Raw genomic sequence first — 15,297 nt, forward strand, 5'->3', positions numbered from 1 at the left:
TTTCACTGGTAAAACTCAAATTCACTGATAAATAACAATTTTCTTCAACTCTGGCAAAGTTTCAATTCTAACCCAGCCAACATTGACAGACGGGTACTGTATGGTCTTTGTCTGGGCTTACGGGAATGGGATTTTAACGGGTAAGTGTTTTGGTTTCCGGACGGGCCCCATATGGTTAAAAAATAAAGCAAATATGCTTGATTAGGTTTTATCTGGTTTTTATCAGGGCCGAAGGATCTGGGGATTTGACAGGTTTCCCAAAAGGATTAAAATGATAATTAAAAAAAATCATAACAAAACTTACTCGATAGTTGCCATTTATAATTCGTACTGTGTATATATATGTAAAAAAAATTAATTACTTATAATGTAATTAAATTTTTTTTTTATATATATATATACTCACCTATTGCACCTTCTAACATCGCGTGCAATCCTGTCCGCTGTCTTTAAGTTATCTTTCTAAATCGACTACTTCTCTCTTTCAATCTAATATATCTTCGTTCTTCCTTAAATTACTTTACTCTTGGTCCGTAGAGCAGGTTATGACGCTCCTTTTGGAGCCGAACTTGTCTTTGCGGTCCTTGGTAATAGACGTATCTCGCATTCCAATGACGTAATGATGTAATGACATCAGGCAATGATAAAGCGTAAACATTAGAATATTGTAGTTTTAATTATTTCAAATTAACATGAGTGATTTTGTCTGTTGTACATTAAATAAAGGAGGAGGAAGTGGAGGTTATTGCTGTATTCGACAATGCAAAAGTTCATTTTACGATTTTCAAAAAAAAAAAGTCAGGAATTGGATTTTTTAAAATACCCAAGAATACTGCTGGTCGAAATAAGTGGGCAAAAATTATTTCTCAATTTAGAAGAAAAGGTGGTAATGATAATTTTGTTATTTAGGACACGACTCTAGTATGCGAGCTTCATTTTAAAAACGAAGACATTCAATTTTTATCCAATATTGGTAGAAAATCTTTAAAAAAAGAAGCATTTCCATCTGTTTTTGAATTTAAAAAACAAGTTGATGTACAAAAGCGATGTTCGCCTAAAAAAAGAAAATTTATCGGAAACTTTGATATTAAAAACGTTTCTAGAAATGGAGACAATTTTAAAACTAACGATAGAGAACTACTAATTGATTTTGAGGTTGAGAAAGTTTGCTTATGTTGTGTTGAACTACAAAACAAAATTGATCTACTGGAAAAAGAAAAACACGAGTTGAAATCTCAAATAAGCATTTTAGAATCTAAAAATCAAAAAATAAAAAATCAACTGAATCAATATAAAAGTAAATATATACTTAGTTATGAAAATATGTCAACAGACAAAACTGTTTCAAAAATATACTGACATTGAACATGAACAGTATATTAATTTGTAGAACTTTTTAAATCCAGGAAAAAATGGTGAAAATGTTAAAAACCACAACTCAGGATTATCTGAAAATTTGCACAGGTTAGGTAATCAGGCAAAAACTGGTCCAAAAACAAAATTAAACACAGAAAATCAGTTATTTATGTTTTTAATGTGGCTAAAAAATGGATTTACAATTTTGCACACATCTTGGTTATTTAAAATTTCAAAATCAACAACATCTCGTTATTTAATAACATGGACAAACTTTCTATATTTTTCTTTTGGAAGTGTACCTATTTGGCCTTCACGCGAACAAGTTAATAAGTTTATGCCAGAAAGCTTTAAGATGACATTTTCATCAACAAGATGCATTATTGATTGTACTGAACTGTTTTGTCAGAAACCTTCATCACTGAGACACCAGAGTTCTTTATTCTCTAGTTATAAACATCATGTAACTTACAAAGGGTTGTTAGGTATTTCTCCTTCAGGAGCAATAACTTTTATAAGTCAACTTTATGATGGAGCTATTTCTGACAAAGAAATTGTTGTAAGATCAGGTTTCCTTAATAAAAAACTCTGGAACAAAAATGATTCAGTTATGGCTGATCGTGGGTTTACCATTTCAGACCATTTAAACACAATCAATGTTAAATTAAATATACCATCTTTTTTAAATGGACAACTACAGCTAAGTAAAGAAGATGCTACAGAAAGTCAAACCATTGCATCATTGAGAATTCATGTAGAACGTGCTATTCATAGAATTAAAGTATTTTGCTAAATAAGTAATGAAATTCCTTTGGTGTTTCATGGTTCAATTAACCAACTATGGACAGTAACTTGTCTTTTATGTAACTTTTTGCCACCACTAATTAAAAATCAAAAGTAAAAACATTTATTTACATATAGAGGGTGATATACTTTCTTTGGTATTTACATTATTGTCCAATACATGTGGTAAAAAATAGTTAATGTAAAAATTATTTAACTTTGTAATTAATTCAAAAAAGAACTGATGGTCAAAAGGTGTTCTTATAATAGCAATTCATTTAAATGTGTACACAACAAAGTCACAAAACTGGGAATTACTTAACCCCATAGCCATTTGTATTTGTGTATAATAACCAGTATAATGATCTTTTTTTAAATATGGGTGTCCATTGTCTAGTCCAATATAAAAATCATTGTCACTCAAACATTCGGAAATAGACAAGTGCTTTTTCGTTCTAGGACATTTAATTTCAATTAAACCATAATAATATTTAGGCTCTTCATCATATACAAGACCATCCGGACTAGCAGATAACCAAAATAAATTAGGTTGTATTACAATTCCAGTTGTCCTAACTGAAACATTGCGATTTAATCTATTTTTTAAAACATCAATATATTTCGTGCATTAGGCTCAAAAGCAAGCCCGTGGTCTAAAGACTCTTGAATAAATTTAGGCAAGTCAACTTTTTGTGAGTTATTAATTAACTGTTGAGCAAGAGTTGCAAATTGTCTTATGCGTATATAAATTTTATGAGAAATACTTGAAGTTAAGCGATGTTTTCTTAGATTAAACCACAGCTGATTTTTATTTTGTGTAACTGTATCAGCTTCATACTTTCTGCTTTTTTCAGAAGATACTTTTATTGATAACAAAAAGTCTTTTGTTTCTCATTAAGCTCCCAATGGTAAGGTATATAGCAATGATTTTTATTATAAAAGTCAAGAGGTAAAGGAGGTAGGGTATTAGACACATTAAAAGAAATGGCTTTAAGTTTTTCAATATTAGTGATAAGTTCAAAGCTCTCATTTATCTGGAGTTGATAAGATAAAGGAGAACCAATTGGAAAATTTCTAAATGATGTTTTAGTAAAACTAAAAATGTCAGGTACGCAATGAACAATACCAATATCTTTATTGAAAAAAGCAACATTTGATTTTAGATTGTTAATATTTCCTTTTAAAGTTTCTTCTTTACACTTTATTTGCCTTGGATCATATAAAGTAGGCTTAATGCCACGCTTAAATTCAAATTTTCGAACATTTGTAAACATAACAAGATTTTTAATTGTTTTAGTTTTATGACCTGGAATGCCCCATTGCCTTGATTTACTTGTACAAGCAATCTCTTCAGGTACATATTCAAGTAAATTTAAAGAATATTCTGCAAGTTCAAATAATAAAGTTATCACGTGATTACAATAACCACTATTTCCAGCACGAGCAATGTGCTTTTCTAACAGAGCTAGTCAATCTGCTAATATAAACTTTTAAATCACGAACTTCATTTTTCATGCTTGCTTTGCATTTTGCTTTTACTATGATACACGTTAGGTTATACGAAGTGTAATTACTATCCGATGATATATATCGTTCAGATTTAAATCTTTTAGCTTTTTTTCTGTAGTTTTCTATTTCTTTAATAGTGAATAGTGTAAGTATTTTTAACTTTTACACCATGCTAAAGTTTCATCTGCAGATTTAAAGTTATGTAAAATATTTCTATTTCAATTTATTTCTAAAACAATTGGTATTTCAGTTGAATAATTTTGTAAATCTATCAGAACATGTTCTACTTGAGAGTTCATTTTTTAACAATTATTTCGATATTTACGTTTTATCATTGCCTGATGTCATTACATCTTACGTCATTGGAATGCGGGATACGTCTATTCGGCCTCTTTATGGCAATTAGCCGGAGGAGGATAAACCACAATACCTATAATTCGTACTGCGCGAAATAAATTTAAAAATTTAACTTTTATGCATTATAGTTTTTGTATACATTCTATTTACATTATAATTAAAGAGAAAATTTTTTTTCGATGTATTTTTTCACTGTGAAACTCCATTACAAAGACGTTTTAAAATTTTATTTATTACCATTATAAAAGAATTTTTTAAATATTTTTGAAAAATAAATTTACCAAGTTTAACATATATGTTTGACATATGTTCCAGTAACTATTAAACATGAAGTAACTATTCCATTGAGACACTGTTTGCATTTTTAAAATGATCAAAATATAAAGTTTTGTTTCTGCTAGTGATGGTAATAACTTTGGTTTAGTCAGAAACATTTAAAAAGAGCAAACAGGCGAATAATGTGATGAATAGGTTATATTTAGGGAATTTAAAGCTTTTAAACTGTTTTTACAGATCCACTCTTTTCCATTGATTTTTCTATATTTTATGCAAGCAAAATGACTGGTGTTAATGAAGTTTAACCACCGTGAGATGTAAATATTAAGTGTTTACGTATAAATGCAAAAAATGGCTTCATTGTTATGCATCTACTTCATTTTTTAATCATTGATATTTTTTGACTTTGATTTAAATTGTATGCTTGTAATATTAACAATAATATCATAATATACATAGTATTATGTATAAGTTATGTTATTTATATATAAGTTGTTTATATATAATTATATATTATTATAAATAGTATCAATAATATACTATATGTAATATATTATATATAAAATAATTATTACATATAAATAATATACATAGTTATATATTAATTTATATATAAGTTATTATTATTATAAATAACTTATACTTACATTACTTATACTTGTAAATACTTATAATACTTAACTTATGTTTACAATACTGATAAAGTTTTTATTGATATGAACTTTTGCATTCAAACTTTAATTATAAAACTTTAATTTAACTTGATAACTTTAACATAAATAACAATAACTAAAAAAAGTTATTATATAGATCATGACCATATGCTTATTTATTATAACTGAGTATAGTAAGTTGAACACTGTTTTTGCTTTCCATAACATAATTTTAAAATGTTGGGAATAAAGTATTAAGTTCCAGGTCATAGATCTTATATGATATGTATCTTATGTATATATCTTGTATTTTGCAGCATGTTTAAGAATATTTCTGCTTGGTGCACTCTGACTGTTAACAATACTTGCATACTGATATGAGTAAAAGTGACTTCAACAACCAGTATGTGTTTTTGATAAATATTAGTAATGACAGGTAAGTAAATATAATTATAATAATAATGGTAATAACCTTTGTTTATTAAAATTAGTGAAAGACTTATGTATGATAGAATTGCATGAACTTTTGTGGACAAATGTAATGGAGTAAATATTACCTTTGTTTATTACCACGATTAGAGTAATGTAAGAAAATATTATTTTTATCTAAAGTATATTCCGCAAAAATCAATACTTTCTTAAGTATTAAATATTATAAAAAATGTGTATTAAAAAAAAACATGTAATATAAAATAAAAAAATAAGTATTTAAGTATAAAAAAACACATGTGTTATGATAAAGTATATACATCACATTAACTATGTTGTCTGTAAGTTAGGGGTTGCAGCTGATATTTCAGCTTCAGCTTTAAACTCATTAGCTTCAAATTAAAGCTGAAGCTGATCAAGTCAGTTCAATCAACTTGATAGCTGATAGTAAAAGAGAATAGTGCTCCATAAAAATTTTATATTAAAAAAACATGTAGGAAATTATTCAATAAAAATCTAAAATAGTGACAAAATTTAAACATACATGTAAAAAAATTTAAATAAAATTTGCAAAAAGTTTTTGCTGTATATAAATGTTGCTATCAGAGCCTAGGCTTAATGCTGGCAATTTTGGGCGACCCAAATTGGATTTTTAGAGATTTGTTTAAAAAGTGGTGCCCAAAAACCTAATTCCATTTTTGATTATCTACATAGTTTTTTGGTAGAGTTCAAAATTCTTCCAAAAGATGGTTTTATCTGTTAAAATATTGAGTATGAAATCAATCTTGCTGTTATAATATGTGATGCACCAGCTAGAGCATTTATTAAGTATATTAAGGACACAATAGTTACAACTGATGTAAGCATTGTGTTCAGAAAGGAGAGTGGTGTGGCATGATAATACTCCCACATATTTCATCAATTTTAAGCACTGATTCAAATTTTTGTCATCAAAAGCATTCTGATCATCTTAGTGGTGTGTTAAATGGAATTAAATTTTGACACGTTGACAAAGTTTCCTTTAGACTTTATGCATCTAGTATGCTTGGGGGTATGCGAAGACTCATCAACTTATGGTTAAATGGCCAAAATATTGTCAACTGCCTCAGATTACAGTCAATACTTTATCTGGCGGATTGTTCCAGATATGTCAATACATTCCAAGAAAATTTTCTAGAAAACCAAGTTCTTAATTAGGTATTAACTTAGACTTTTTTTAGTATACACTGGGCCAGTTGTTTAAAGGGGATGATTTAGCCAAAAATCTATTCAAACTTTTTAGTACATTCAGTTGCAGTTCTAATTTTAGAATGTTTTATTTTGTTAAAAAAATATGTTGAATTTGCTTATCAGTTACTAACTTATTTTGTGCAGTTATTTGGTGAACTTTACGGTAAGGGTCAACTAGTTTACGATGTCCATTCTTTAATACATATAGGAAATGATACAATTAAATTTTAAGTACTTGATAGATGTCCCTCATTCAAATACAAAACTTTTTCAGATCAATTAAAAAAGCTTGTTCGAAGAACAAAGGTTTGCTCAAATAAACATGTACAAGGAAATAAACAGAAGTTTAGTATTCCTAATTTTGATGGATCGGTAACCATTGCATTAAGACACTGTTTACAATTTAAAATTATCAAGGTTTAGAATGTTTTGTTTCAGCTAATGAAGGTAATAATTGTTTTAAAATTACAAAAAAAAAGGTTTAGTTAAAAAGGTTTTAAAAAGCAGATGAATCCTGTGACGAATAGGTTATGTTTGAGAAATTTGCAGCTTTTTATACATACATATATATATATATATATATATATATATATATATATATATATTTATTTATATATATATATATATATATATATATATATATATATATATATATATATATATATATATATATATATATAGACAACATATATAAATATATATATATGTTGTTGTCTTCCATAAAAAGCTCTCGCTGTTGGCAAAAGTTTACTTTCAAGGATCTCTTTGTAGCTGTACTGGGTATTTCTGCCGTTATAAATGTTGCATGACCCTGTTTATTTATGCGAGAAGCATCCCTATATTCCAACTGATCCTCCTCCGCCTTGTATCCTTGGTACACAAAAACACTCTTTGAACTTTTCACCAGCCAGCCTCTTGATGATTATTCTTGACTTGCAATTTATCACCTCAAAATTGGATTTGTTGCTGTAAATAACTTTGGCCCAGTCTTCTACAGACCAGTGAAGTCATTCTCTACATCACTTTAATCTTTTTAGGCGATCTTAGACACGCAAAAGTGGTTTTCGAGCAGCGACATAGCAATCTAAGCCTTACTTATTTAGGCATCTTCGTATCATCTACTAATGCTAACATTACCAACCATATTTGCGAACCCTTCAGCAAGTTCGCGCTAAGAAATTTTAGGGTCTTGTCTAACCTTTCAATAGAGATAACTTTGGTCTCTTGAAAAGAGACCAAAGTTATCTCTATATATATATAGATGTATATATATACAACCCTTGTTGTTGTCCGAAAATTTTTTCCATATTCTGTTGACAAAAAGTAAAAATTAAAATACAAGACCGGAATTATTTTTTTTTATTAATTGATAGACTGCCTGCCCCAACCAAACCCTCAGTCAATGTAGCAACACTCCCTTGCGGGTCAGGCTAAAAGATAGTAGATGTAGCAGCATAAAATAAAAACACTTTATTAAAAAAATTAAAAATAAAAACATTATATTAAAAAAAATAAAAATAAAAACATTGTTTATATTGTTAAAAACATTCAGAATGTTTTTAAAACATTCTGGTCAATTAAATTTGGGTTTTTGGGTTTTTTTTAAAAAATGATTTATTTGTAATTAAATTAATGGTTTTTACTTTCGTCCAACACGCAAATGTTGGACGAAACTCAAAAGTAATTAAAAGTGACGTATGTGTTGGCGTAAGAATCACTTTTTTCCTTCCGCTCTTCCCAAAGACAACAAACTATATATATATATATATATATATATATATGTATATATATATATATATATATATATATATATATATATATATATATATATATATATATATATATATATATATATATATATACAGGGTGTAAACCAGGAAAAAATTTGTTTCAGCGTTATGACAAAATTTGGAATTTGTCAAAATATTTCCTTATCTCACCTCCTCCCCCACCCCCTTCCAACCCCAGCTGAGATTAAAATGTTTTTGTGGGGTCTTTATTTTCTTCTTTCCTTTTCTACTCCGAATAAAAAATACTGTAACATTTATCTAAGATGAATATGAAATCAACATCTGACACAAACGGCTTCTCAATATTTTGAAAAAACTTATTTGACAAAGCACATGTACTACTTAAAATAGACTTTGCAGTAAGACTTAATAAGCAGGGCCGACAACACCACCACTTTTTTTCTAAAGGACTTTTTTTTATTTTTTTTTATTTAATGAGCATTTGGGAATACCACATTTAATGGGACTCAAAGGGCTAGTTTACACCCTGATATATATATATATATATATATATATATATATATATATATATATATATATATAAGCAGAGCTGTTTCTAGAGGGCTCATTTGCAAATTTAGGGGCCCTTTTACAAATGTAAGGTTGTTTTTTTTATTTAGTATTATCTATTGGAAAAAAATTTTAAGAATTTTGGGGCCCTTTTTGGTCCTAAACCCGGCCGGGACTGAATTAAAATTGATAGATCCTATCACTGTTCTCCAAATTGACCACCAGGTTGAAACTCTTCCCACTCCGAATTTTTTTGCATTATATCAATCATATGCAATAGTAAACACAATTTATGTTGCCAAAAAAATCTGAACTAAGTGCTAAGTATGTAAAATTTAAAAATTAAAACACATCATTTCTTTCTTTTTTTCTTTTAAAGTTAAAATAAAGTCAGCCATTATGGTTGTCAAAATAACACAATAATATTTATCTATTATATTTTTAAAAAAAACACTCAACAAATATATTTATAACACAAATGATATTTTCACTATTGTTTGTTTAAATTGAAATTCACTACAGCAGATTTTAGCTTTTCTGCATAATTTTTGTGTCCAATAGTTCTTTTATAATTCACCCAAGTTTTTTTAAATTTGTGATGAACAGCTTCACCACATTGTTCTGCATAGTTACATAAGCTAGTATTATTGTGTTCTACAAAAGGGAGAATGTGACACACTAAAATATGAATTTTCCATGAAACTGTTAAATTGTAGTCAAAAATATCTTTGGTATACAGTTGAAGATTAAAAAATGAACTTTTGAAGTCTTTAATTTTAACAGAAATATCTATACCCAGTTCCAAACCAAACACTGCTGATTTTATTAATAAAAATTTACGCAAACAATTAACTATCGGTAAAATATTAATTGCTGCAGCAAAGGTGACATCTCTCTCTAAAACATCTAGCAAGGACATTAATCTATTTGCATTGTTTCCATCTAAACCTACACCATGATACCCTCTCATTAGTATGTAATGTGTTTTCAACCAATTTTCAAAAGGTGGCCAAACACACAATAGTAAAGTACAAAATTTATCTACAGCTCCCATCAAAATGTGGAGCTCAAGTGGAGGAACAATGTGTTCAAGAAGAGTTTCGTGTTTTTCTTGTAAGTAAATTAAACGAGGATTGATAACATTTTTGTATTCCTGCATTTTCAATCTTTTTTTCCCATCACATACATATTGATCATAACACAGGTCTATGGAGCCTAAAGTTCTAAGCTTTCCTGTTTCTAGCAAGTATTCTCCTTCACAATACAAACAGGCATATTTACCAGAGTGACCTGATAGTCCAAAAATACTGTTTGCACACTTTAAATCAAATGCAAGACTAAAATTTACTTCTTCAAGTTTTAGAGGAGCCAATAATTTTTGGAGATTGCCATTGTCCTCTGAAACCAACTCCACAATGGCAAGAATATAACAACGTTTTACGCCAGAATCTTCATATATTTCAGATGAAGAATAGTGATTTTTTGGATCAAAAACATTAATGATAACTTTTAAAAAGTTTTGACCACCATCTATAGAAATTCTTACCATTGCATTAAGGTTATTGATACCTCTTTTTTCTGTTGTAAATTTAATAAATTCTGTTGTATTTTTTACATAAACTATATCTCTAAAAACTGTCTGATTTCCGTCAACCAGTTCCTCTGTTTTGCATTCATATAAAGAATCAAAAGTTTCCTCTAATTCAGTCATTTTAATATTAATACTTTCTTCTAAAAATTTCTACAAAACCAGTTCTACATTTTAGTTCATTCAGTTCCAGATTCTACAAAACCAGTTACGTTCCTCCATAAAGTAGAACATAATTTTTTTGTTTTGTTTTTAAAATGTTCTAATTCATTCGATAGCTCCATAATAGTTTGGAATGAGATCTGGTTTACTTTCTTTCTTTTTGACTTAATTTTATTAACTCCAACTGTAACCGAGAGAAGATTTCCACCTGTAGACAACATGAACTGCTCTGCGCTTACAATGTTTTCACGTTCCATTTTGCATTTTAACAATCCAGAAACTATTTGTTCTGCATTTTTCTCTCCAAGCGACTCACTGATATCTATGATATTGCTAACAGCGTTACTTTTGCAACAAGTATGAGGAACTCCTCTGCCTAAAATTAACAGTGATAATTTAACAAGTATTTTAAAATAACTAAAAATTGAATAAGAAATAAAACAATAAAACTATTAGATCAAACTTTACAGTTTGATTTTAAAATTTATAAAACAATATAGAATTTTAAAGTTATTAAAAACAATATAAATTTTCTAAAAATTTATTTGAACAAACAAGTTAACAATATCTACAAGTGCAAAATATTTGCGCTTGTTAAAAGAATCTAAATAGTTGTGGATTATTTCTACATTATAAACTTTTTTATATAACAGATTTGATTGATAAAAAATAAAGGAAAAATACATTTCAATAAAATTTATTTCAATTATAAAACCGTAATATTTATTATTCATATCAAGATTTAAATAGCAATGGCTACAGATTTTCTCAGTTGTATTTGGCTCGTATCAACATCTCAGAGCAATAGTAAATTAGTAAAAAACACTTATCTAACTTTTTCTTCTACTTGAAGTTTCACCATTGCTGGATCATCAGGAAAAGTACAGGAAGAGTATCAGGAAAGGAACTCTTCCTGATGATCCAGCAATGATGATACTTCAAGTAGAAGAAAAAGTTAGATAAGTGTTTTTTACTAATTTAATTAATATATATATATATATATATATATATATATATATATATATATATATATATATATATATATATATATATATATAGAACCCTTAGATGTTGTCCGAAAGTTTTTTCGATATTTTGTTGACAAAAAGTAAAAATTAAAATGCAAGACCGGAATTTTTTTTTTTTTTAATAATGATAGACTGCCTGCCCCAACCAAACCCTCAGTCGATGTAGCAGCACTCCCTTGCGGGTCAGGCTATTTGTCAGTCGATGTAGCAGCATTCCCTTGCGAGTCAGGCTATTTGTCAGTCGATGTAGCAGCACTCCCTTGCGAGTCAGGCTATTTGTCAGTCGATGTAGCAGCACTCCCTTGCAAGTCAGGCTATAAGATAGTCGATGTAGCAACACTCCGCGCATGATTTACAGTAAAAAAAATAAAAATAAAAACATTTTATTAAAAAAAATAAAAATAAAAACATTTTATTAAAAAAAATAAAAATAAAAACATTGTTTATATTGTTAAAAACATTCAAAATGTTATAAAAACATTCAGAATGTTTTTAAAAACATTCTGGTCAATTAAATTTGCGTTTTTGTGGTTTTTTTAAAAAACGATTAATTTGTAATTAAATTAATGGTTTTTACTTTCGTCCAACACGGAAATGTTGGACGAAAGTCAAAAGTAATTAAAAGTAAATAATTTATTTTGAATGCCATAATGGCTGACTAGATTTAAAATATAGTAAAAAAAAAGCAAAAAATAATGTTTTAATTTTTAAAATTTACATACTTAGCACTTAGTTCAGATTTTTTTGGCAACATAAATTGTGTTTACTATTGCATATGATTGATATAATGCAAAAAAATTGGGAGTGGGGAGAGTTTCAACCTGGTGGTCAATTTGGAGTACAGTGCTATAAAAGTATTGTTTTTAATTATAACTCATATCATAAATTTTAATTAAAAATAACATTTTTATAGGATCTATCAATATTTATGCAGCCCTGGTCATAAACCTGGCCCCGGTCGCGGCTATGTGTTATCAAACCTAGCCCCAGACAATGCCCCCGTCGTTTACTAGCCACAGCACTGTTGTATAAGGTTTCTGATGAGTCTTAATTGATGAAACCTTAATGTGAAATGAAAAAAGTTTCACTCTATTTTAAAGATTACATTTAAAAATTATTAGCCCTCGGCAGCAGGCTATTTCAGTATGACGTCACATTGCTCACCTGTATCACCAGTATACGATATATATATATATATATATATATATATATATATATATATATATATATATATATATATATATATATATATATATATAAAGTTATAAACATTATATATCAAATTATATTCAATATAAATAGAAAATTATATTTATATAACAGTTTTACATAATTTATTTTTCAGTAACTAAAGGAACGTTATCAATTTATTATATGAATCACAAGCATGTGCTTATTTATTACAAGTACATTTTAAAACGTTCAAGTAAATATCGATTATAAAAGTTAAAGATTATATCTACCTTCGATGGTGAAAATTACATTTTTTATCTGAAGAGTTTTAAGAGAAATCGTAAGAATTTTATAACATATTAAAAATAATTTATGTTACCTATAAAATTTAAGACTAACAGTTAACTTTAGTTTTTTTATAGGTCATATTGAAACGAGATATTGTATAAAGAGGTTTTCAAAGAAGTCGTTTAAACAACAATGGAAAAGCTTCCAATTCGCGACACAACCGTGAAAGCATTCGATACACGATTAAAGAATCGTTTAAAAGTTTGCCTAATTTCGACCGTAATTTTAATTTTTTTTTTTGAAATAAACCAATTAAATTATATATACATTTGCTTTTTTTGTAAATTTTAAACATTTAAACGTAGTTTAAATGTTTAAAATTTACAAGAAGTTTTTTAAGATTTGCAATGGGTAAACCTCGCGGGACCCTTACGGGACACCCGGAGGGCATACCCATATGGGCCCCTGAGAAAAACTGCGGCCAAGATCCGGCGGGTTCCCGATGGGTTTCCCATATGGGTCCAAGTTGCAAACCCAAATGGCCCCCTTACGGTTTTAATATACGGAATATGACTGGGACCCATACGGGATACCCAGCGGGCATACCCATATGGGCCCCGCGGCCATGATCCGGCGGGATACCGTTGGTCTTCCCATACGGGATCCAGTTGACGACCCGTATGGGCCCCGTACGGTACCCGTATCTCAATGTTGGCTAGGAATAGTTTTTTCTTGAGAAATATGTCTAAACTGATTTGTAATATTTCTAATCAATATTTTTGCTGTTGAAGTCTGTGATGCATCTTTGCAGCCTGTCTTTATACTCTGGGTTATTGCTTGGTCTCTTGTACCTTTGCCAATGAGCACTGAAAAGATAATGGAGTGCTTCAGTTTTGATTCAGTCATTGCTTTGAATAAATTCCCAAAAAGCTATTATGGCGTTGTATGAATTGTGGAACATGGTGGATGACAGCATGAACCTTGAAAGTTTTGGTGGCGTCCTGAAGTTGAAAATAGGTGACTATGAATTGATAAATTTTTTCAACATAGCTTTCAATAAGGGCCTTGCCAAAACAAGCATGGAATTTTCATATATGAACTTGATTTTTATGATTTTTCCAGGAAGCTGAATAAGTGCAAACTGGAATAAGTGCGAAGCATTGCAAAAACGGGTATAGGTGCGAACTGGTATGTGTACAAATTGGCATAAGTGCGCCAATGTAATTTGCAAACTTTTGCATAAGTGCAAAACAGCTGCAAAAACTGGCAATTGCGTATTAGTATAAAGCGAATTAGTATAAGTGCGCCAAAAGATTTAACAAACATTGGCATAAGTGCGAGTTGGCATAAATGCAAAGCAGTTACAAAAACTGGCATAAGTGCTCCGAACAAAACTGCTAATTCACACTTATGCCAGTCCGCGCTTATGCCAATGTAAACAAATTCTTTTGGTGCACTTATTTCAGTTTGCATTTATGTCAATTTGCACTTATGCCAGTTTTCACAACTGCTTCGCACTTATGCAAAGTTTTTACAACTAGCTCACAGTTATGCCAGTTTGCACTTACGAAAAATCACTCTTACGCCAGTTTGCATATAATCCATTTGCAGTTATGCCAGTTCGCACTTATGAAATTCGTGCTTATTCAGTCGTCCGAAGTTTTCTTAGTTTGTCAATAAAGGGAATAGCTGGAAAGAAGGAGTGCTGCTGGGCCAATCTCTCTAAAACATCAATATTCTTCAAAAGCTTCCTGCACTTGTTTTCAGCCAGTTGTTCAATGGCTGCTGTTGAACATGGTGTAATGCCATTCAGGAGCATGTATCCAAATCTATGAGAGACTATAGAAGATGATTTACGACGCCAAGCAACAGATGAAGCATCAAGAGCATGGGTGTGCACTAGAATGTGCTTGTAAACCACAAATGATATTTACCAACTTTATATTACAGTAAAAAACAAAGAGAAGTTCTTCAAGGTTCAGCAGATCCAAAAATTGCTTGACATTGCTATAGTTTTCTCGGAGATTATTAGAATTGGCAATCAGTGACTGACACTTAATACCAGAATCTTTATCCAGAGAATCAGTAAGAAGTCTTTTTTTATGGCGGAGATTGTGAAGCTGAATCTTTTTCCATAATTCCAAAGCTTACTTTAAGAAAACCAC

At 29.4% G+C, this 15,297-nt stretch overlaps 1 protein-coding gene and 1 long non-coding RNA gene across 2 annotated transcripts; both read left to right on the forward strand.

Annotated features, from left to right (window-relative positions):
• The first annotated feature begins 692 nt into the window (after window positions 1-692).
• LOC136088110 (uncharacterized) lies at window positions 693-2,149 on the forward strand. Its single transcript, XM_065811773.1, has 3 exons — window positions 693-797; window positions 910-1,297; window positions 1,407-2,149. Exons 1-3 carry the CDS (start codon window positions 693-695, stop codon window positions 2,147-2,149), a joined length of 1,236 nt encoding a protein of 411 aa, XP_065667845.1.
• Window positions 2,150-5,232: 3,083 nt separating this feature from the next.
• LOC136088722 (uncharacterized) lies at window positions 5,233-13,454 on the forward strand. The gene is made up of 3 exons (XR_010642439.1): window positions 5,233-5,370; window positions 13,017-13,184; window positions 13,267-13,454. It is a non-coding gene; the product is annotated as an uncharacterized LOC136088722 (long non-coding RNA).
• The last annotated feature ends 1,843 nt before the right edge of the window (window positions 13,455-15,297 follow it).

This window comes from Hydra vulgaris, chromosome 12, assembly GCF_038396675.1.
Source record: "Hydra vulgaris chromosome 12, alternate assembly HydraT2T_AEP".
Classification (NCBI taxonomy): Eukaryota; Metazoa; Cnidaria; class Hydrozoa; order Anthoathecata; family Hydridae; genus Hydra; species Hydra vulgaris.